At 36.2% G+C, this 24,737-nt stretch overlaps 1 protein-coding gene across 1 annotated transcript in view; it reads right to left on the bottom strand.

Moving 5' to 3' along the window:
* Positions 1–24,737, bottom strand: part of HCN1 (hyperpolarization activated cyclic nucleotide gated potassium channel 1) — a 199,179-nt gene that overhangs the window by 155,220 nt on the left and 19,222 nt on the right. The window contains 1 exon segment of the mRNA XM_018077327.2: positions 18,868–19,291. Coding sequence (XP_017932816.1) covers positions 18,868–19,291 — 424 coding nt within the window.

The following is a 24,737-nucleotide window of genomic DNA, read 5'->3' as shown; positions in this document are numbered from 1 at the left end:
CTGCTTGTAGAATAATTCATCACCCTCATCATCCTGGTTGGGTGGTCTGTAACAGACTCCCACCAGGATATCAGCCTTGTTGGCCTTCCCCTTGATTCTGATCCACAGGCACTCAACCTTATTGTTACTGACTTCAACTTCTAGAGTCAAGATACTCTCTAACATATAGAGCCACCCCTCCACCTCTCCTACCCTGCCTGTCCCTTCTGAAGAGCTCATAGCCACCCATGGCAGCACTCCAGTCACACGAGTCATCCCACCACGTTTCTGTGATGGTGACTACATCATAGCTTTCCTGCTGCACGATGGCTTCCAGCTCCTCTTGTTTGTTACCCATGCTGTGTGCATTGGTGTACATGGACTTCAGCTGGGCTGCTGATTTGACTCTTAACTTGGGCTCTCCACCCTTGGGCTCCTTTCTGGAGAGCCCAGTTTCTATCCCTTCCCCTTTCAAACCTAGTTTAAAGCCCCCCTTATCAGCCCTGCCAACTTATGGGCTAGAGTCCTTTTGCCCTTGCTAGATAGATGAATCCCATCTGGTTTGAAGAGACTAGATATGATGGAATTTGCCCCATGGTCAAAAACCCTAAAGTTCCGCTGGTAGCACCAATCTCTTAGCCACTTATTGATAAGATGGGTTTTCCTACTCTATCAGAGAGAAACAGAATTATTACAGTGTATTGGCACTGATCATTTTCTCAGCAATGAGCATCTGTTCTATTGCACTGTTAGTACAACCTTATCATGAGCTGCCAGCACTGACACTTTAAAAACAATTATGTCACCGGTGGTTATAAACGCCTTAGAGTAATGTGACAACTGTCAAGGCAAGGAAGGCAAATAGAGAAAAGTTAATTTTCAACAGATATAAGATACCAAAAAAAAAAAGGTACAGAAATATTAATAAACATATTAGCTTCAATTTGTACTGAAATTTTGGAAAAATAATGAAGACATAACATCTATGTATTCTATTTGTAGGAACGAGCAGGAAGAGTTGTCCTCACCCAAAAAGCCTCTACAGCTTCAAATAAAACACCAACATTTCTATATGCACTGTTAACAAGTGCAACACATTTCTGCTACATAATAAAAAACAAATACAGAGACATTTCTCCTGTGCAGCATGCAGGCCAGACCACTGAGCTAAGATATAGATGAATTATTTCCTTCTAGTTGCCTAGTGAACAAAGCAAAACTGCTTCAATAGATCAAAAAGAGAGTAGATAGTAATCTGATAACTGGGACCACTCACTAGGGGATATAGGAGTGTAGCCAGGCAGGGACTTTATCTGATTCTCCTGTGCTCTAGAAGACATGTCATTTACTGAACATCATTCTTTGGGCATCTCTCTCTCTCTCTCTCCCTTTCCGTGTGTTTTTATGAAAAATATTCAGATATGAGGTTTGTCCTCACTAAAGAGCTGTCATTGGTAGCATCACTCTTTTTTTTTAATTATTATTATTATTTTTGGCAATATGAATTGGCATTTACTGTGAAAGCTCACAATTTGCAGAAAATGCCAGCTCTAATTATCCTAGAGCCTTAACTTATCACTGCCAAAATGAAGGCAAGATTGGCATGCCACTTCAGTGTTTTACAACACAAGGTCGGACATTGTCGGACTGTTACTGGAATTATCTATGGTACATAAAAATAGCAGAACAAGAAAAGAAAATCTCTACTAATGGGTAAGGAATATTTAATCATCTAACAGTGGATTTTTCCCTTCACTGATTACAGCAATGTCCCTACTTGACTTCTCCCAAAGAAAATAAAAACATGGACACATTAACATCCAAGCCTCGACAATTTAGATAAATGGAACATAAAATTCATAACAGACAAAAAATATTACTAATTTTAAATATGTTTTTCCCAGAAACTGAAGATGGCTTTATAAATACTCAGAGTTGCCTTTTTCATTATTTTTATATCAATAATGGAATTGAAAAGAAAATTCTGATTATGAAGCATCTGCAAGGAAATCCTGGATTATGAAGTATCTGCAAGGAAATCCTGGAGTTCCACTACCCCAGTGGAAGGTGTTACAGCAGACAGACTCTCTGGGAGTTTCCCAGTGTCCCCTCCCTACCTATGTACTAATTTGTGGGATTCTCTCATAATTTTATCTTGAATATAGAGACTGAATTAATTTAATACCTTATGAAGAAAAAAAAATAACTCAGACCCAACAAAACTTTGTTTTCGAAACTCTAAAAATGCTCTTTTTGAAATAATGTATGGCAAGTGATATGTCATTTCAGAAATATAGATTATGAAAAGTACAGGAAGCCTATGTTCTGTTTAGAATTCAATAAATTCAAGCCTTCATATTGTGTCCAACATATTCTGTGTTTCAGCCTGAAACCTAAAAGTCTGCAAGATGCTCCAAACGAAGACTGTAGGAAGCAACAATGCTCCACAGCAGAACTGAATGTTTCACAACATCAATAAAACTTGAATTTCTTTAAGAGGTCTTTAATTAATAATAAGAAACCTCATCTATGAATAAGAGAATTCATGTTACATACTACCTCTGGAAGAAAAAATTAAATCAAAGAAATCAGTTTAAGTAGCTTAAGAAACAAGACTTAGGAAACAATATTGAATTGGACAGCATTAGATAATGCCAACAGAAACATTTAATAAAAAGGAATAGATGATCTGTGAGGCATACAGCAGCTCCCTAGCAGCTGCACTCAAAGGCAACAGAGTACAAATCTGTTTGCCTAAGAACTGCAGCAGTCTGAAATCCATAGTAGATGGGGGGTACATTTAACACTGGGCTTGATGTGGGCACAAGGGAGCAAGACTAGCAGAGCATCAAAAAGGGCTTGTCTCTAACAGCTTATTCAAGTTCTTAAAAAGCTGCACCCTTACAGGTACAGAGGTTGCTGTAACCTCATTGATCCTACAGAAATAAACAGGATAAAAGGATAAAGATGTGTGAATACTGATGGATCAAGGATTTGTGATAGCTAATCTGCACTACAAAGAAAAAAAGAACATTTTAGCAATCCTTTTTGGTGACTGCTGAGTCTTGCAGCCCCTTATCAATGGCACACTTAAAGAGGCATAGAACAAAGAGAATTTGTTACGCTTGTTGAAGAATGGTTCTAAAGCATCAGAGAAATCACCGACAACAATCAAATGTAAGCACTGGTATCTATTAAATATCATTCTGATTTGATGTCAACTATGTCAAGGTTATAAGCCAACCTATATTACCCTGAGAATGCCAAACTCCGACTGGTTCCCAATTTAAAAAGTGCTGACTGTCTAGGAATTGGCTGAGACAGAACAATATAACCTGGTACCTTACAACGCATTTTTATATGCCTAGGACACCATAGTAAATAAGCAAATGTGAAGGAAGGGGAATCTTCAGCTGCCTACTGATTTTAGGAATCTCAGATTTAGAAGTCCACTATAAATTAACTCATACTTTACTCCTTCGAGGAATTAAGAAAAGATATGGCAAATCAAGAACTCTGAATAGATGTCACTCTGGGGGAAAAAATGCCTTAGAATTTGTTGATGGTTCATGGAACAGCCAATAACACCCCAGGTCACAGGAGAAGGGCATAATCACAATGCTACATTTGAAACTGGATTTCAGTTGACAAATTGTAAGCTGTGAAAGAAACATTCACTTACAACAGATAGAATAGCAGCCTTTACTGATGCTGGTGCACTTAGCCTGATGAAAAAAAGCTAGAGTACAATATCTTTACATGCCAGCAAAGACAGTACTATGAATTACAAAGGTGTTACTTATCACAGAAACACATTTTGAAGACTGGTATAAAATAAAAGATATAACATGTCAGGCACTTCTCTGAAGGTATGCAGATTTTTTTACTTTAGTCTTTTTAATGTTATGCTCTATTTTTCTGAGCCATTTTGGCTCATTGCTTCTTCTTATACTGATTAGATATAAGGGCAGTAGATCTGCGTCAATGCTAGACCCCCTTTTCTTATTTTTTCAATTACCAATACTTTATCGCATCACACTTTCAACCAGGTAGTAGATTAAGTCACAAATCTCTTACAGGGACATGCCTCTTTCATGCATTATAATAAAACTTCACATTGACCACTTAAGGATAAAAGGCATATTAAAATGCCCTTTTTTTCATTTGAAGATTTTTTTTTTCTAAACTAGTCATAGTAGGCAGAAGACTAAAAGTCTAGTAATGAGCCAAATCATTTGATGCTTTTGAAACATTTCTATCCACTCAAGGGCTACTATAACTGAATACCCAGTAGTGTTCATCAACTGACACTAGTGAGCTGAACTCTTTTCCCCCTACTCAAGAAATTAATGAGAAACCTTTCAAAGAGCATAACACAAAATACATAACTCTGGGTTTTGTGTACAAGTACTTGATCTGCTACAGAAAACATTGGGAAGAGGTTGAATCCTGCTTAATCATTCTTTCCCTGCTACTTTAGAAATATTCTGAGAATATCATCTAAGGTAACTGAATGCTAGCAGTATCCCTGCAAATCTCTGGCTCAGTCATGGAACAGACTATGCCTGTTACATGCTGTACATTTAAACTGAACAGCAACTTTAAGGTAAAACTTAAAAAAGGTCATATTTGTTTTTCTATTCCACCTTTAAAAAGAGCTTTTCAGCAGAGTTATCTATTTTTCCTCTTGCAAATGAATGAAATGGGTCACCAAGGCAAGTCTTGAGGATACTCCAGAGTTTCCATTGGTAACACTGAAAATTCTCAAATTTTCACTGATACTGCCTCATGGAAATGGTCTGAGATAAACTCAGAGAGCAGATCACTGAATTCAAAATATTAAAAGGTAAAACTAAGGGAGTTCTACCTTTTCATTCTCTCCAGGTCGTACACTTTATTTCTCCAGCAAACAAGCAAATTCTCCATGCTATCACTGGCCAGGAGCTTGAGAGTAGCTCTAATAGCCAAGCCTAAGAAAGTCCTGATTTTGAAGCGCTTGCTCTCCAGTGATTAATGGGTGTCTGGGCTCCCTGCCCAGTCTGTGGAGAGAGATGGACACTTCAGATGGTGCTGCTAAGAGACATAAAGGGGAATGCAGACCTGCTGACAGCTAGTCGATGGGAAATGTCAGGACTGCCCTTTCCCTTTGTCATGAAACAGTCATTCCACAAAGCCCACATACACCCACACTGCCTCTCTATTAGGACGAGTGCTCCCACCACGAGGGCAGACCCACCTGCTCCATTAGGCACTCAGTCTGGCACAAAAAATCACATCAGGTCAGGTAGGGCAGTATGCCAGTGCCAATTTTGTCCTATGCCAACCCTGACTGAAGCCCTTCAGACCAAGGAAGGAAGGGATTATCTTCTTCAAGACAGCAGTGGATGACATAGTGGACTTCCTTGAGTCTGTTTCCTTTACTAAAATAAGGCACTGCTATTATAGGGGGAATTTCATAACAAGGAATAAACTTGCTGAGTGGAATGACTTCACATTCTCTGTAGCTTTCATCTGGGATGGCTTGCAAAAATACTTATTTAAGTATTAAACAAATATGTCAAGTTTAGAAAATCAGTTTTCTCTCTTTTGTTTCCAACTGTAAGAAAAGAAACTGAAGCATAAGTCTTGGTATGCTTATTTGTTCTAGACTAAATAAAAACTGTCACTAAAATATCTAGTGTTTTGCATCTTCAGCCACAGACTTGAGGGATACAGAGCTATTAATCCACTAGCAGGCTCTGACTGTCCAGAGCCACTGCCTGTGAGGACAGAGAACAGGCTTTATGTGTTCCCAAGACACTTACCTGACATAAAGGAAGAGGTGTGGGACTGAAAAGATATTGGAGGACAAATGTCTTGGGGCATATTTTTCAGAGTGAAAAAACAGCTGGAGGTCTCTCAAGTACCGCTGTAGCTCAATTTAAAGATAAATTACAGCTCAATAATCTTTATCCATGTAAAATAGCAAGAAAGTGAAAACGCTGAAAAATATTTAACAGATTTGTACCTCTGTATTCCAAAATCACATCTGCAAGCATAAATCATTCAGTGAAAAGAACAATGTCAGGCCCCAAAATATATCACTTGCAGAATCTCCCTACTCTGCTAGCCTGCTGGAATACCACTCAAGTAAAATGTTAAATACATGCAAAAGGAGAGGGAGAATGGTGCAAATACTGCATTCCCAAATATAGTGATCACAACAGCCTAGTTCAGCTGCCACCTAATGCTGCCTGACAGGGTCTCTATGTATCTGACCCTATTGAAGTCCCCTAGGTGACTAGAAACCTGCTTCTACACCTGTCCCGAACTGCCCTAAGCAATCCAGAAACAAAAGAGTAATGAACATTCAAGAATTAGAACAATGCAGTTGACCACGCTTCATGAGCAGCAAGAATATTCCTTTGTAACTTATTGATTATTCAATTATTACATGATAATAATATTACTGGAAACATGGAGATACCTGTCAAAACTGGAGTCCCAAAACATAAGCACAGATTAAAAGATGGTGGCTGTTAAGGGAAACAGAAGGGAAAAAAAACCCCAAACCTACGGCTAGTTGAAGGTTACTAGCCTTCAGAAAATATCAATCATTGTTACTTTAGTGTCCTAAACAGCCCAAACAGCCATTATATAATAAATATCATTTCTGTAAAAATCTGCCATTTTTTCATCACAAAAAAATAAAAATATAGTCAAACAAAAATATTTACACATAAATTTAATAAAAACACTATTTAGCAGAATAACTAGAAGTTACACTGAATATACTTTTGCTCTTAGAAATTCAGAGAGATATTTTCTTCTGAGGTGCAACCAGTCTTGTTTCTTTTTCATCACACTGATTCTGCTGAGTATTTGCAATGACAAGAACACAGTCAGAAGAGAAACAAATGGAATTTTCAGCTTCTAGCCACAAACTGGATGTCAGAGTAGTGGAAGCAATTCAAAAGATTTGTGATACCACCAGTGATATTCTAATATCACTTGCAGAATTTTCACATAGCTTAAACTAAAAGATGGTAGTCACAGAAAAAATATGGCAGATGAGTTTTTTTGATACTGGTTTTCTAGACATCAGCAGCTAACAAAAAAGACCAGTTATAAAGAAAAAGGTAATTTATGGGTATGAGATTGTTTGCCATCTCTTGCCAGACTTTTCTTTTCTTTTCCTGTCCTCTCTTCTTCTCTAGGCATAGCATGCATAATGGTTAATATAGTATTACATTTTTTGAATATATTTAACACTGGAATATGGACCTAAAAATACGCTACTGCTCTGAAAAACATTACTGTCAAAAGAATGAAAAAGATAAATTAAGGGAAAAGGAAACTCCTCAAAAATGTATAAGAACCCTGAAATTCAAGCTTTAAGTATCTCGATCTATACTTCCTTCGTGATTCAGCAAAAAGTTAGAGTTTTTTTAATTGGTGGGGAATTATTTCGCACTACTCAAATGAAAATCCACCACTGCGCTAAATTTTCTAATTCTAAATGAGCTGATAATCGCTACTTCTAAAGAGCATTATGATATCCATCATATCAGAAAAAAAAAAAGAAAACAAAAAACCCCAAACATTTAGAGAAAATGGAAAGAAAACCATGGCACCACGGTCACGACTCATAAGTGACTATAAGATTCAAAACTGTTTAAATGAGGAGAGAAAAAAAGTTCCGTACTCAGATAATTCACAAAGAACTAAAAACTTCATAATTTATATGCTTCTTTTTGCATTTCAGTGCTGAATTCACAAACCAAACATTGAACTGACTATGTTTCTTTCATTGTCTGTTTGAAACTATGATAAAGAAAATGATTCACTACATGAGGCTGAGAATTCAAACAAAAATTTTATCTCTATAACAAATAATGCCATAGTGTACTGCCAAGATTTTCAATTATTAGCTCCAGCTACGTTGCTCAACAGACACATGTAGTTTTAAAATTACAATGTAGTGAAAGAGTTCCTGTCTTCAGCTGCTTTTCAGAACATGTTCACTTTACACAAAGTATCCACAGACATATAAAAAGGTTTCACAAAGGCAAAATCTAAAATTGTCACAATTCCTTTCTCATCCTAAAGAGCACTAGCAATTAGCTTAGGACAGACAGCTTGGGAATTGTATCACAAGAACAGCACCCAGCATAGCTGCTGTCAAATGGCACCACTTCTAAACACTCTGTTGAGGTTAAGAAAAAAAACAACTATTAAAAAAGGTACTTCAACCTCAAATATAAAATTACTTAACTGTTAAACAAAAGTTGACAGGAACTAGTGATTTAATCAATTATGTTAGCAAACAGAGAAACAGTATCTGTAAAAATCTTGATGTTGATCAATCTTATTTTCACTAGGTTCCATGGGGGTAACAATGCAAAGGTAAAATGAAAAGAAAGCAGGCATGTAAAGTTCTATTGGAATTGATTTGGTAATTATCTTTAAAATTAGATATATCTTCCTGCATTTACTTCAATGAAAAAGGTTACAGTGTTGATATTAGTTCTATTCATACACACTTTTGACATTTCATTTCTAATGCCTTTCAGTTACTTTGCCAATTAAGAATGCCTCAAAAAATACTGATATTTCTTTTAAACTATTTTTAGAAGATCAATAAACATACATATACTTGTGATATGCAAACATTAACAGGAACATAAAAAGAAATCCAAGTTGAGCTAAGCTGTGTAGTAAGTTACCAAAACTGACACAAGAAAAAGGAAAAAGAGAAAGCCACATTTATGGGTAGAGGTTGGTTTTGCCTTAGGCAAAATAAATAAATGATAGGAAAAAGAATGTTTATATGACTGACACTGAAGGAAAAACAGTGTTTTGCTTAATTCACCAGAAAGTCTCTGCAAGAAAAATGTAAGTTACTTGTCTGAGTTCAGTATTTTTAAAACCTCTTAGTGATTAAAACAATAGAGCAGTTCTAGAAGTTACCCCTTGCCTTTGAAATTTTTCCATTTTTTTTCCATTTCCTTGTTAAAACATATCTGACATTACATTTCCCCAGATGGAAAACAATTCTCATGTGGGATGCCCAGCTATTTTTGAGACAGATGAAGACATAATTTATGTCTTTGGCTGAGGGAAAAATCGATCATTCTGATGACAACTACTACATGGTTTTCAATAATGTGCTTTGGAAATCCCATGGGAAGGTACTCTTGAAAAGAGATTCATTTTAAATTATGCACAGCAATATTTGTTCTCCAGGTTCAAGTTTTGGTCAGAAATCTTGTATGCCACCATCTTAAGAGTATGAAGAAGCATCAGCTCAACAGTGAAACTTACAGTTTTCAGTTGAGACAAAAGATTGTCTGTTTATCATGAGTCATTGAATAATGCCAGTATTTTAATTAATCTGGACAGATAAAAATTGTACATAGGACCGTTTTCTTTGGTTTCTAGTGAGAGGTGCAGTGAAGGTTAAGAACCTTCACACTTGAAAACGTAGTCACATCAATATGTATATGCACATTTGTCTGAGCTACAATTGTTCTCTCATGTTTTGTTTTTATGTTGTTGATTTTTTTTTTTTTCTTTTTGTTTGTTTGTGTGGTTTGGTTAGTTTTTTGCTTGGTGTTTGGGGGGTTTTTTTGATAGTCACATCTTTCATCTCTTATACAGGCAGTTCAGTCGAACAAGGCTTATGGTCCAATATTATAGCAGTTATATCATAATTAGCCTTCAGGCATTTTCATTTTATTTACAGATGGTTTCTCCCATGCATATACAGGGCTCTACTCACAGGTTCTCACCTAGGAGCACCCACCTGGATTCAAAGCAGGATCTCCAGTACTGCCTATCCTTGTGTCACACAAACCCAAGACTGAAATGACACCAAATACACTACATGGCAGTAGTTTCTGCCAGGTCAGTAACAAGTTGCAACATTTACTGGAAAGAAAGGCAGTGCAACTACACCACCGTACTCGGGTAAGCAGATGTGTAGTCAAGCTCATTGCTATCGGTTCTGAAAGCATAGAGGACGGGGAAAAAAAAGACAAGTTTTAAAAAGATAATAAGAAACAAAGAAAATACTGTGAGCCTAGACATACAGAAAGGCTAAGGCAATGCACTTGCCTAGGTTAAGAAAGGTGAAAATGGTGAGAAATAGAGCATCATCCCAGTGCAGTTATCATGAAGAGAGATTAGCAGTTCGACTACAGCCTTCATTCTTGCTTGGAAGCAAGGAGCTCTGAAAATCTGTGAATTACGTTGTACCCCTGTTCTTTCCAGGTCACAACTATATTTAAATAATATGTTACATATGTGAGATAATATCACCGTTATTTGGCATAAACTCCATGAGATTCAGGTTAGAAATAAGTCATTAAATATAACATGCAACTGTTAAAGCCATTTTTACATTGCCATCTCAGTTCCTCAACTCCCTCTAAATAGGTTTATACAGTTGCATCTTACTTCCTAAAGTGGTTAATTCAGACCATTTCATCCTTATAAAGCAGACCCGTCTCCCTAATCAACTATTAAAACACTATTCCATTGTCCTCAGTGGGAGCCATAAAAGAAACCTACTTAGACAAGCAGTGTCCCAGGTATTTTACTGTGTTAGAAGGTTGTCAAACTAGATCAAAATCAGAACATGATCCTCAGCCTATGGACATGCGGTGAACTCTGTGTCATTTCAGTCCTGATCTTATCCAATAAAATTTCCAGATGAGCTAAGGCACATGACACACTGGGAAAATAAATAAATAAAGGTAAAAGTGCACATATGGTCTACCCAGCACAGCCCAGCGAAAGTTCTCCTTTTCTACCTCTCAGATCTTTCTGAGATAACTGAGAAAATGCTCTCCCACAAAATCCCACAAAATTTCACAGGCACAGTGCTCTCCACAGAAGAGAACTGAGAGAATACAGTGGTTTGGGGATTTTTTATTTAAAAAGATCTTCGCTGCAACTGAAAATTTTCTCCTCAAAACTAGAACATGGAATATTATCAACTTGAGATCTAGTGAATTATCTTTCCACCGTTTAATAAATGATTACTTAATTTAAAAACTGAAATGCCCCTCTTAGACAAATGGTAGCAAAACATTAAAATTGCACCTTCTATGTATGCACTTTTCTAATTTATTTTTCCTGTATAATTTGTTCCTCAGCTTTCAATTAGTAATGATGCACTGGAAGGACATCTTGTTGCTTTCTTTAATAGACATATCAATACATACCGTATTTATAATTATTACAGTGGATTATAAGTTTCCCCATTTCAACAGATAACTGGGCATCTTTTGCCAGGTAGACTAGTAGCTCAGCTTCGAATTTGTGTTTTAAAAATTTACTTTAAAAATAGGTCTTTTTAAGACAGAATAAAATGACCATAACATATTCTTAACAATTTCTGGCCTATCAGCTACATAAAGAGAATAACAAAACCAATGAAAATCTGTGTGCAAATCTAAAGTGTTTATTCAACTGATTTCTTTACTTGCAAAGATCTGTAGGTATTATGAAAACAAAGAAAGCAAGAATTTTACAAGGCATGAGTGACAAGATGAGAATATCTTTTAGTTCAGTTACTATTGTTGAGTAATTTAGAAGTTAAACTGTCATTCTGTACCGGTCAGTATTAATACAATAGCGTACTATTTATTAATTAATCTACTTGAATAGATTGTGTTTACCCTGCAAAGAACAAACGTGTTATTGTCATTCTTACAAAATTTGTAAATTTTTTAAATTTGTAAAAATACATTGGAAAAGAACTGAGAAACCCCATTCACGTGTTCCCCTTCAGTCTTGTCACTGCAGGGACCAAAGGGAGCTTGCACCGCATGCACTCACAGTGTGAAGGACTCTGCATTATCGCAGTGCCCGAACGGTGAACCATGATGCAGACCCCGGGCTGCAGAAACAGCTCTTTGGCCGTCATCACCTTCTCTGACGGCTCTTCAGCTCCCAGGAGGGAGCAGGATGACGCAATGAGCAGCCAGCAGCTCTGCCTTGCAAGAGGACTGAATATTCCTGACCTTCCCCCTTGCCTGACAAGGTATGTCCCCATCAGGCCATTACCCTGCGAAAGCCAAGTGGGCTTTCTGCTTGTGTTAAAAGCTTAGGATGAAAGAACAAGGCTTTGTTTTGCAAATGTGTAGCCAGGAGTAAAGTGTGCAAGCTCTAGCAAGTGCAAAACAGAGTGATATTGCCAAAACAGCTTAAAAATAGTGAACATATTGGACTTAAAAAAAATTATTCTAAAAAATTTGTGTTACGATTCAGCATCAAAGACAAGTTGACACAGTTCTGATCATTTTCAAAACTGACTGAGTGGCATTTTCTAGAAATGTTACTGTAAGGGTGAACCCACCTTCCTGGGTCTACAGCCAAATCTCCCATGAATAGGTCCATTTACCATAGAAGCCAGGCGAGCACTTATATAAAGAAGAAAACATCATCCAGCTTTTGAGTTCAGGAAAAGTTGTCTCAGGCTATGTTCTACATTTCCATGGTTTATCTCCCAGGGAAAGCACCATCACCACACCATTACACTTCTGGGGTAGGCACACAAGAAAGGCAGCTCCTTACACTCATAACACTTCCTATTTACTGTCCAGGGCAATGGATTATTCTTTCTGTGAAAGTGATTATGCCTAGACCATAAAGTAGGAAATTAAGAAGCAGAATACTCAATGTCTTGCTTGCATTTCAGTAACTGCCTTCTATACAAATGTGCTGTTCTTTTCCAACAGTTAGTATTCTATTATTATTCTATTATTCTAATAATGCCTTTTAACCGTCTCTATCAGTTATGTGTATTTTCCTACTGTTGTACAGAATTTAAAAGAGTGAAAAATATAAGCTTGCGTTTTTGTCAGTAATGTTTCATGGATGTTTCATTTACCTGCAATGATACATACTTTTCTTAAAAAAAATTTTCTTTTAAATATATTAAAAAGTACCGCACAAGTGAATATCATTTACCCATCTAATGTTAAAACATGCATTATTTCATACAAACAAAAACGTTTACCTGAAATAAAATCCATTAAAATTTCCCATTTGGAACACTATCAATTTTGTAAAGATTGTATGAGGTTTTTGCCTACCAAAACACAAACAATAGACTTTTAAGTTACACGACAGAAAATAAAACAGCACTGTGGCTCACATATCTGTATGAGACTGGTTTTTGCTCTTATGATAATGCTTCTATTCACATGTGCACTTATATTGTGTAACACTTTATTTTAGAATTTAGGTATCTTACCTTCTTATTTAGAATAAGAATAATATTTATAAGGTAACTTCAGTTCTACCCATATACACAAATTATATTTAGCAAACTGGAACTACATTATCAAGACAGAACATCAAGAGATAATATCAACAGCCTCAACATTCTAAAAGAAATTGCCTTTACATTTTCTAATTTAACAGGAAAAAGAAAAGGATAGTAGTTCAGGTTCTGGCTCTATAGAGTCACAGTCTACAGGTGAAATACCTCACTGTCATAGAGACAGACTATCCACTAGCCAAAATCCCAATCGAGTTAGGGAGGAATACCAGCACTGCAATCCTACCGAGGAACAAACTGACAGCCAGCACAACTCCCAGGCACAAAGGGAACACATTCCCTGTGTGAAACTGCACTGAGCAGCCTTCTGCTCTCACAAAGCTAGAAGGCTCCTCTACAGCTATGCTGAGCAAGGAGCACTCCTAGATTTTTTAATTCAAACTGCAAGCAAACAGTGCAGGGTTTTGTTTTTCACCCTGTAGATTACACGAGAGGTGGAGCTGGTCAGCACATGTCAAGCACACATGAGCACATCTAGTCAGTATGATGGTAGGGAAGGCTGTAGAACAGAGAGGAACCCCCAGGCAAACCCCGCCGGCATTTGAGATACAGCCCAGCAATAAATGGAAGTCAGCTGTGTAATACATACACATGCAAGTATATGCACACTAAACAACGATATGAACAATTCCCTGCTGCTTGCATATTTACCTAGTCCTGATAGGGAACACTTCTTGGGGGGAGGGAAAAGGTGTCAAACAACTTGGGCTTTTGATATTTCTCCTCAATGCACACAATGTGACCCCAACCACAGTCTTTATGTGGGAGGACACAAATTCACTAATTTATACATGAGGCATTTTTCAAGCATGACTTCCCAACAGAAATAGGTATTTTCTCCTACTTCCATCTTCTAAATGATAAGAAGGCAGATGACATCAATACAGAGGCTTTGTTGCAGAACTCACAGACTTTGTGCCAGTAAAAAAGGTGGACTTTCCTACATCTTCTTTCCCCTAGAGTTACTTAACAACTATCCTTCCCTCATCCCTTATGAGACAGACAACTCATATTTGGTTAATGTATCTCTAAAAGGCCATAAAAAAGTGTCCTACTTTAAGCTAATTTAATTCAAAATTGCCACTCAACTTCTACTGGTGTGCTTATTTGCAGTACTTGACTAATTGACACAACTTTATAGGGCTTAGAAAATATATTTTAAACTATCTCCCTGGAGAAGAGGAATTAAAATTAAATGAAAAGAAAGCAAAAATATGATGTCAATTCCCATTTCCACAAGACTACTCATTTAAGAAGTTAAACTGTGTAACACCATCATTGACAAGAAAACCCCATGTCTTGTAGACCCAGCCCTGTTAAAATAAAATAAAATGAAATTAATCCAATCAGTAAAGGTGGTGTTTTCATCTAACACCCTGAAGTACCCACCTAACTCATCCTCTCTCCCTTCCCACGCAATTCCCCAGTCAGTAATCAAGAGGAGAAATAAAAAACCTTGAATTCTTAAGGTTGTAAGGGAAAGTGTTTGGTTTTCTTATAGGGAACAAAAGCCATCTGTAGACCTACCACAGAAACACCAGGATACTGAAGTAGAAGTTTTCTTCTGTTGTCTGGATAACACAAGTGTCCTTTTACAGTAATTTTATTTAGGAAACAATAATGATTCAACATCATAGAGATACCTAATACATGTACTGGCAAAAAACAGAACAAGGAGAGGACACCTAGTGGTAGTCTGTGATGCTCAGGGTCGGTAGCATGGAAGCAACATATGAAATTTTTAATGCAGGACCTGATTTTGCAAAGCTCTTACACACTTAATTTTTAAGCACTTTAGTAAGACTCAGCATTCCTGCAAGCTTGTATTTATGAGCTTTTGCGAATCAGCATCACTCCGATTATCAGAAATAAAATACCAAAACCAAAATATGTCAGTGTGATATGCTCAGAAACATGTTTAATTAAGCACCAGTGCTTCAGCAACAGCTAGAGTGAATGTCGACACTTATGTAGGTTTATGAGACTCAAAAAGGTTTGGCAAATTGAAAACCAGATTTCAAAACAAGTTAAACCAAATAAGGACATGGCTGCAATTTACAACTTTTTTGCATATTTTACTATATGATTTTTTGCAAAACATAACCTTTATTGCCCATGTTGCAATAAGCATTAATTCACTTTAAAAATTGTTCTAATTCTACATAATCAAATATCTGAGAACAAGAAAGACTTAGAGCACATTTTTAGAAGAACCAATTCTATTTACTCATACATTTACTAAGTCTTGTCCTGTGATCAGAATATCTGTAAGCAGAACTACTGAAGTCAGAGTTTTAAGCAGCTTTTGGAAAATATTTTTATTTCAAATAATCAGTAAATTAATATCATTGACAAATGTAAAGTAAAGTGGCATATCATTTGACATGTAATGATGTATTTATTTGTAATTGTTTATATCTTTTATTTTTAATTGTTCATTGATCTATGAGCATATTTAGCTAAGAATAACTTACTAGTTGCATGTAAACCTATGTTAAACATTCAAGCAGTTTAGTCAGTCTCATAAAACTTAAAGTAAATAACAATTAGGTCCTGTACCTCCTGTTCAGTATTTTTAGGAACCTAAGTTAAAAAAAAAATCAAAAGCAAACCCCCGTCACAAATTACTGCAAAAGTATAATTTCTGTAATCATCAATTTAAATATTTTTCTTCTTGCATGTTATTACATATAATTTAGCTTAAGTAAGTATGTGATCTATATGTCAACACCTAAGTTCAAAGGACTGGAATATTAGACATTGTAGCTCAAAAGCAGTTTTAGGAAAGTGTGCATTTGCAAATTCAGTAAATTATTTCCTGGTAAGATATCTCCTGTCCCTTTCTTAAAGTCTTGCTTCCTATTTCCACTGAGCCATTCATTTGGATAAGCAATTAACATCAGACTGATATGAATATATCAATCAGATTTCATATATATTGCACCACAGGCTACAGCTGTTCCATCATAACACTTAATGCAGAGAAAGCTTCTGCAATGCATACATTATTTTCCTCAATATTACTCTATATGGCTGTTAGCAGCTTGATCTTGATTTAATTGATTTAAAAGATGTGGAAATAAATAAAGGAACAATGTTTCACCAGTGTCATACAAAAATCTTTTAAATTTTTAACTACTGATCCTAAAGTTCAGAATATTGACCTTGAAGCTGAAGTCTTACTGATACCTAAAGGAAAAGCTCAAACAATGTCAACGTCCCTTTTCTCTTTGAGGATATAGAAATACCTCAGTGGGATAGCTGCCTTATGGTACAACTTGATTTGTTCATCGATCAGTTTTCCATGAAGTATCCTCTTGGCATGTTATGAAGAATGAGTTTGCTGACTGTCCTCTGAATATTTTAGACATAATGTTCACTATTTTTGATCCAAATACATATATTTCAGATTTATCTGCACCACATTTAAAACCAATATGTCAGCCCCTAAGCGAAAACTATTAAATCCTTTTAAAACTATTGCATCCTTTTAACCACATGCAAACAGGCTCCAGTTCTGTGTCATAAAAATTAGTTAACAGTTGCTCCTTGTTGTCCATGTCCAAACACGCACATATAGAGAACATGAATATCAGAAGCAAAGTCTCACTGACTACCCCTATAGGATCATCCATCCATTGTTTCCCAGTTCCGCAAAGGTCATCCTTACCCTGCTTTTTTGTTTGTTTGTTTGAAAATATTATTATAACACACATTTTCTCCAAAGCCATATATGACAATCCATGACCTCCTTCATTTCTGATCTCTGTAAAATGCTAAACAAAAATAGAAACAGACCAAAAAAAGCCCTTTTTTTTTTGCACACATTTCATTTATCAGAGCCTGATTCAGACTACATATTTATATCTGTTCCTGCATATGAGAATCCTTTGCAAAAGCACCCAACAACCTTCTCGCTGCTCTACTGCATGCTCAAAAAAACCCCAACCAAACAAAACAACCTTCCTGAGGACATATTTCACAAATTTTACTCATGGAATCAAAGGTGAAGTTGCAACCAAGCAGCATTAGCTAAAGATTAAATGGACCAAACGCCAACTATTGCTGGTTTGGACCACATCCACTGGTCACTTCTAGTCCCACTTAGTGGCCTATTCAACTATTTTTATTTAGAATACCTGATTTCTCTTTGACAATATACAGAAGGGAGGAAAAAAGGAATTCATTTCTCTGCCTAGCAGGCATTTATAGTGGCAAGCTCATAATTTGAGCTGCCAGAAAATAATGTCATTGAATGCATTTCAGAAGGTTGTCTCTTTGTAAAGCACAGAGGAGACAAAAGCACAGCTTTATGGTAGAAATGCAAAATATGCTTAATCATTTGCCTTAGTTAAACAGCACAAAACTATAGTGCTCTATTTCTGTGCAAAAAAACTATTACACTGCTTTACAGAGAGGCAAAAAGAAGTAGAATTTACAAAATAAAAAATAATTATCTATTTCAAAGGTTATTTTAAGAAACAACTATAAATTTATTTATATAGACTTTTGATACTTAGGATCATCCAGCATCATATCACTTTAAAACATAATCTGACTTTATTTATGAGATGGAGCTGCATTTAGGTTTCTGTTAAGCCAGAAAGTGCATACAATACTGGAGATTAGCAGCAGAAAAAGCACCAGAAATGGTACCAAATCTTCCCTCAATATTAATTTAATTAAATAAATCTCGATCAAATTGATTTATGGAAATCAATTTTAATTGATTCCATGATAATGCTCTACAAAATAATTCTCATTATGTTTACTTCAAGAAAGGTTTAGAAAACAGCAATGTTTTTTCCTATGGTTTTAACACTTCTGTTTAAAACATTGTGATATTTAGAATTACAGAAATGAGGACAGGCAAGTAACAAAATGACTGAATCGTGGTGGTATGTGCCAAAGCGTTAGATACTTCCTAGCCATGAGTATGCCAAATTAGGGAATGCCATAATTTCCTGGAAAAGGCAGCATGCCAAACTGGCAGGCAGCATAACATCATATCTGGAAACAGTGGAGTTGGCAGTTCAGAAGGCAATGACTCAAAATTTGGACTACCCATTTTTCATAAAGAAGGCCAGTATTTGATATATTCAGACTACATACAGCCTTCAAACAAGGAGAATTCTAGGAAATCTACTCAATAGTAAATTATTTCAATTTCTCCTATAATAGAAAAATATGAACACGTATTTTAAATTCTCTTGACTACAAGAGTATTAACTTAGTAAGTTTAAGTGCTAGTCACGAAAATCCAATGAAGATTTAGGTGTTTGTTGAAATTCCCAGTATTCTTACTAGGAGTTCATCCATGCTAATTGTGTTGACAGTCCCAAACATATTTTGGCCACTGTGATTAGCAGGGAGATGATGGTTAATCTAAGCCATTTTTTTCTAAAAAGGCCTTTTCACTAGCACCTGTTTGTAATTACACCAACTGGTGAGTAAAAACTCTATTACGTTCTTGTTCTTGTGTACCTCTTCAGAGAGATCTGACTAGTGTTCTGTAGAAATAAGTTCTTAGTGAATGATGTTAGAACCATAAATCTTACCTCTTCCCACTGGTGTATGTATCTAATCAGTCTTGAAAGGCGCAATAAACGCAACAGGCTGAGGATTTTTGTAAATCTCACAATACGAAGTGCTCTTGCTGTCTTGTAAACCTCTGAATCCATTCCTTTTTCTACAATGAGAAAGATATAATCCACTGGTATTGATGAGATGAAGTCAACCACAAACCAGCTTTTTAAGTAATTCATCTTAATGATTTTAGGGTCCAGTATGATTTCAGAGCTGTCTTCATTTACAGTCCCAGTTCTAAAATTCATGATCAAGTCCAATAGAAAAACAGTGTCTGATGCCACATTGAAAATAATCCATGGTGTTGTTGTTTGTTCCGTGAAGAATGTGATTCCAACAGGTATAATGACAAGGTTTCCAACCATCATTATGAGCATGATTAAGTCCCAGTAAAACCTAAAAAAAGGGAAGAAACAGAATGGTTGATGTAATGTGGTAAAACACATCTATAAAAATGGTCTCTATCGTGCCATCAACTTCACCTCCAGATTTTGTTAATGCTAAGAAAGTTCTCATTGTTTTAACCTGTTCAATATGTCAGTAAAGACAGTCAGTAAAGACAAAGTAACATATTTCATTAGGTGCCTTCCTTCTTAAGAATATGCATCTGGAATAAAGAGAGTACTATGGCTTATGACTCCATGGCATATCACACACTGAGAGGTGTGTATGTGTGACACTCAGTAGACTTATGCATACTCCTGTCAAAACCTCTTTGTGATGTTATATGGACAAAACTGATGTCTTATGCCAATCAGAAGCACTTTAGCAATGAAATAGTTTTTTTAAGATTTCTGTCCAAATGGAAAGCCAAATATCTAATAGATAATATATTAAATGTTAGTACCTCTTTGCAAATATACCATTACAGTGCTGGAATAAAATTACAGGAAGAGAAAAAAATAGAAACAATAATTAGATAACATCAAAACATTCATCCACTTTTTCAACCTTAATTGAACTTCCATGCATTTTTACAACCTCATAGTCTACCTTCTCTCAGAGCTAGCTTAGAAGTTTTAGTAAGAACAGTTGCAATTTGCATAGCATAAAATGCATACTGCATTTCACTATTTTGTTCCAGAAGTATCTAAAGGCTCCCCTTTAACTCTGTTAGAATGCTGCTAATTACACTTGATATAGATGGTAGAAAGCCAGACTCATAACTTTAAAATTTATTATAGAAACAGTGAGTAAACCCACTTCTTACACAGATTATCTATCCTGATGGAAGATTTCCAAGAGATGGTAGTATATACCCGATTTTAAGCAAGTTATGATAAATTCTAAATGTTAAATTGTCAAAGAAAGTTATTCAATAAAAGAACTGAAACTGGACTTGAGAAAGCCTAAACCCAATGCATAACCTCTTGTGGTGCCTGAGAACACGATCTGGTCAACTAAAATCGATCTGAAGAGGTACAGAAACAAACCAACAACAGTTGCCTCATTAGACTTTCTAGAAGAATAGAGGCAGCAATGGCTCCACGACTATCTCTGCTCTGCCCTTCCATTGCAACAGCACCTGGTGCAATGGACATGTGACGGACACACCACCAGCACATCACTTCAAGACTGACTTCCACGCCACTTCTATCATACTAACACCAACCTCCTGACATGTAACAAGGTTCATCTTGGTAAAGGTTTATGGCAATCAACAATAATGATAGTTTAGTTGGCCATTAAACGTTTCAGAATCGCGAGCCTAGTTTTGACAGACTTGCACAGAGCATATGGATTACATTAGATTTCAGAATTGCTTCTTGTATTCACCAGATGATCATAGAACCATAGAATGGTTTGGATTGGAAGGGACCTTAAACATCACCATACTCCTCTCACCCAGCCATGCACAGGGACATCTTCCACTAGACCAGGTTTTGCTCAGAGCTCCATCTGGCCTGCCTTGAACACCTCTAGGGATGGGGCAACCACAGCTTCGCTGGGAAATCTGTTCCAGTGCCTCACCACCCTCACAGCAAAGAACTTCCTCCTTATACCTAATCTAAATCTACTGTCTTCTAGTTTGAATCCATTCCTCCTCGTCCTACCCCTACTCACTTCCATAAAAAGTCCCTCTCAGTCTTTCTTGTAAGCTCCCTTCAGGTACTGGAAGGCCACAATTAGGTCATGCTGAAGCTAGGCTGAATAATCCCAAAGATCCAGGTTTATAAATTCCCTTTTTTCCATGTTAATCTGTGCAAATGCTTCTGAGTTTACAAATTGCTGATCTGAGAATATCAATAATTAAATGCAACAGTAATTAAATGCTAAAGGAAGAGTAACATAGGATTGAGAATGGCACAAGAATTCCCAGTTTTAAAACTGTTCATTCCAAGAGAAACCTAGAGAGATTAGGCTTAACTAGCATTTGAGAGAAGTGCTTGGCAAAGTACCTCTAACTGGTACTCAGAAACTGCATGAAATAGACTTTAAAAATAATTCCCTGTGTACCACAATGTGATTTGTGTCTTACACATTCTCAGTTTTGCAATAAATATGAATACTAAGTGCTAAAAATGTTTTTTTATTGAGGCTATATGTATTTTTGTTTAGCATATGATGGTATTCACCATATCTGGCTAAAATTTCCAAATTTCTTTTATCTTTTTAAATTCAAGTAACAACCTTCCCACTGTGCTAGATTCCTTTTCAGTAATCTGGAATTACCATACACAAGGAACCTCTAAATTCTTATATCACTGCTACTATGATTGACAGGTAGTTACCACAAATATTTTTACAATGCTATCAATCAAACTATTTCACAAAAGTGTCCTTGGAGAAAAAACATCTTCAAGGAATCTTGAAAATGGGTGGAAAACAAATAGGAAATAATCACAAGAGGTGTCCTGGTATCTGTGGCTGTCTCTGATGCAAAGCACTGCTAATTTCAGACTGACCTGTACCTTTCATCAGCACCAGGAGCAGTTACACAACAAAGGCCAACCAAAGCTGCACAACGACCAGCCACCCAGCCCACGAAAGAGATAATGCAGAACCAGGTGTTTTTAACCTACGGTAATCCGCGGTTTAAAGGATCATCTTGTACTGTGATTATGCAAAACACACATGAGTTCCTGATGTTGAATGTCAGCAAAAGTGGTAGCATTAGGGCTAAAATAATACTGAATGCTAAGGACTAAGAGATTGTACCACTTCTGTATTTTGATTTTATACCACAATATGGTGTAAGCTGATTAGTTACTAGGAAAAATCCGGATAATTTTTCATTTAGAAAAGCATCAGACATTTTCTTTTAGAAAAATGTTTCCAAGTGGCAAGAAGTTGGCCAGGTTATATTTCTTTTTCAGGTGAGAAAACTAGATGCAAACCCCTGTATTACCCTTCTTTGACCTGTGCAGAGAAAGTAATACAATGCGTTCCTTGCTTGCAGTTCAGAACATTCTATTATTCACATAACAAAGAGCAAGCTGTAAAGCTTCACAAGATAGTGCAAGGAGCTGCTGTTGAGACACAGAGATAGCCATTTGTTTCAAACTACTTTTAGCATTATTTATTTATTTTTGCTACCTCCCCCTAAAGAATGAGGGTTATGAATCTACAACTTACAGTCTCAAAGTTCCAAATTTACATAAGGTATTGGAAAATGTTGATGAAGAGTAAGAAAGAGGTAGCCTTATTACAAAAAAAATTACAAGAATGAGGATAAAAAAATGAGAGTCTGGGGGTAATAAGATCTTTCAAAGCTGAAAATGAGAAGCAAATACTGATTATGGCTCAGCTGAAGCTAACTCAGTGGATCTACAACTGGATGACATAAATAGAAGGTGCAGAGGTCAGCATTGCACTCCACTGAACTATTCCTGAAACTTTTTAAATGCTCCAAAATGGCTCAGAGGTATACTATCTCCAAATAAAAAAAAAGTCTTCAAGTATTAAAGTATAGAAACAAATTTTAAAGCACATTTTTTTCAGAGCTTTAGAAAATTATTTTATACAGAAATATTAAAAAAATCACATTAGTTATTACTTTAGAATTCTCAAAAAAACTACTTGGATTCATAGCCGTCTTTCATTGATCTTTTCGTTCAAAATTTATTTACTATATTTTCAAAATATACGGTAATAACAGTGTTTATTCAGCTCTTGAACACAGTACTGAAGTATTGGTACTTTATTCACTGACACAGGCTGTCCTGGATAGGATGAACAACCTATTCAAAATAAGTGTCTATCTAAGCAGCAATAAATAATTGTTTAGTAATAATTAATCACTGTTTGTATTAAGCTTAATAATGTAAGGCACTATGAATTCTAACAGGCATTTTATTTTCCACTTTATTTATCCAACCCAGAGAAAATTGAATCTTAAGGAAGGAAATTTCATCTCAAAGTTAATTCACTGCATAATTTGCCATACAAACAAATTCACATTTGCTTGCTTCATTATTTCCCATTGCTGCCCATCAACAGCAAAGTCTCAATTTCCATGAATCGGTGTTGTTTGAGATATGATTATTTTTATGGTACACACAGACTGAACCAGCAGAAGTTGTCAGTAGTCTCACAAACCACACAGCAGAGTGAATGGCAACTCTAAGGCATGGAGTGCCCTGACTTGAGGCTACAGAGCAGTCAGGACTTTTCTTTAGTTTAAGTTTTCTGAGTTTTGAGAAAGACTGTAAAAGTCTAATTTTTTATTAAAAAGAAGCAAATCATATCACTAAAACTTCATTAAATTCAGTCATAAATACTCATCAGCCACATTGTAAACTGGAAAATCTTTCAAAAAGATATTAATTCAGATTGCTTGTAAAATATCTTTGAAGCCAAACCTGATGCATCAGAGAGTAGGTTTTCTGATCTCACATTCACTCTGTACATTCAGAGAATGAAGAACTGTAAAAAAAATTTACAAGCTTTCCATAGAAAACTTGTTTCCTCTTTAGCTAAATATTTTGATTGACTAGCAGATGCTCAGTGAAATGAGCACTTTTTTTTTCTCACCTTCAAACAGAGCTTTATTTCTTTTGCTTTCATGGATCATTGGTTCACCTAACAGAGAAATCAGTGTCCTATATAGAACAAAACAATCTCAGTAGAAATAATGTTATTTAAAATTTTATTATACTATGCTGTAACAAACACCGAACTCAGTATTATTATGTAAGAATTTGATTCTCATAGGGCATGACATCTTTATCTGGTTGTGCAACTATATTCTTCTTCTAGTAAGAGGGAGTAAAGCTAGACGTGCCTGGAAACATCTGCAACATACAGATTATTACTAGGATGTGTTGGAAAGGTCAGAAGAATGAGTAAAGGACTGTTTTTTTCAGATGACCCAATTCTTTTAATGGTTGCACAGGTGTCCATGCTAGAAAACTTTCTCAAAAATCATCAATAATTTTTTTTACAACCTTAAAATTAGGATATCCCCTTCTGATCAGCTATCCATTTTCATTCATAGAATAGAATAGAATCATAGAATCAAACTGGTTGGAAAAGACCTCCGAGATCATCATGATCCAACACCACCATGCTTACTAGACCATGGCACTAGTGCCACATTCAGTCTCATCTTAAAATCCTACAGGGATGGTGAATCCACCACTTCCCTGGGCAGCCCATTCCAATGCCTGATTACTCTCTCTGTAAAAAATTTCTTCCTAATATCCAACCTAAACCTCCCCTGGCACAGTTTAGGACCGTGCCCTCTTATCTTACTGATAGTTGCCTGGGAGAAGAGACTGATGCCCACCTGGTAACAACCTCCTTTCAGGGAGTTGTAGAGTGATGAGGTCTCCCCTGAGCCTCCTCTTCTCCAGACTGAACAACCCCAGCTCCCTCAGCCTCTCCTCATAGGACCTGTGCT

The sequence above is a fragment of the Manacus vitellinus genome, unplaced genomic scaffold (assembly GCF_001715985.3).
Source record: "Manacus vitellinus isolate BGI_N305 unplaced genomic scaffold, ASM171598v3 scaffold_36_pilon, whole genome shotgun sequence".
NCBI classification, from domain to species: domain Eukaryota; kingdom Metazoa; phylum Chordata; class Aves; order Passeriformes; family Pipridae; genus Manacus; species Manacus vitellinus.
The sequence above is the reverse complement of the archived record's forward strand: the minus strand, read 5'-3'. Positions and strand labels throughout refer to the sequence as shown.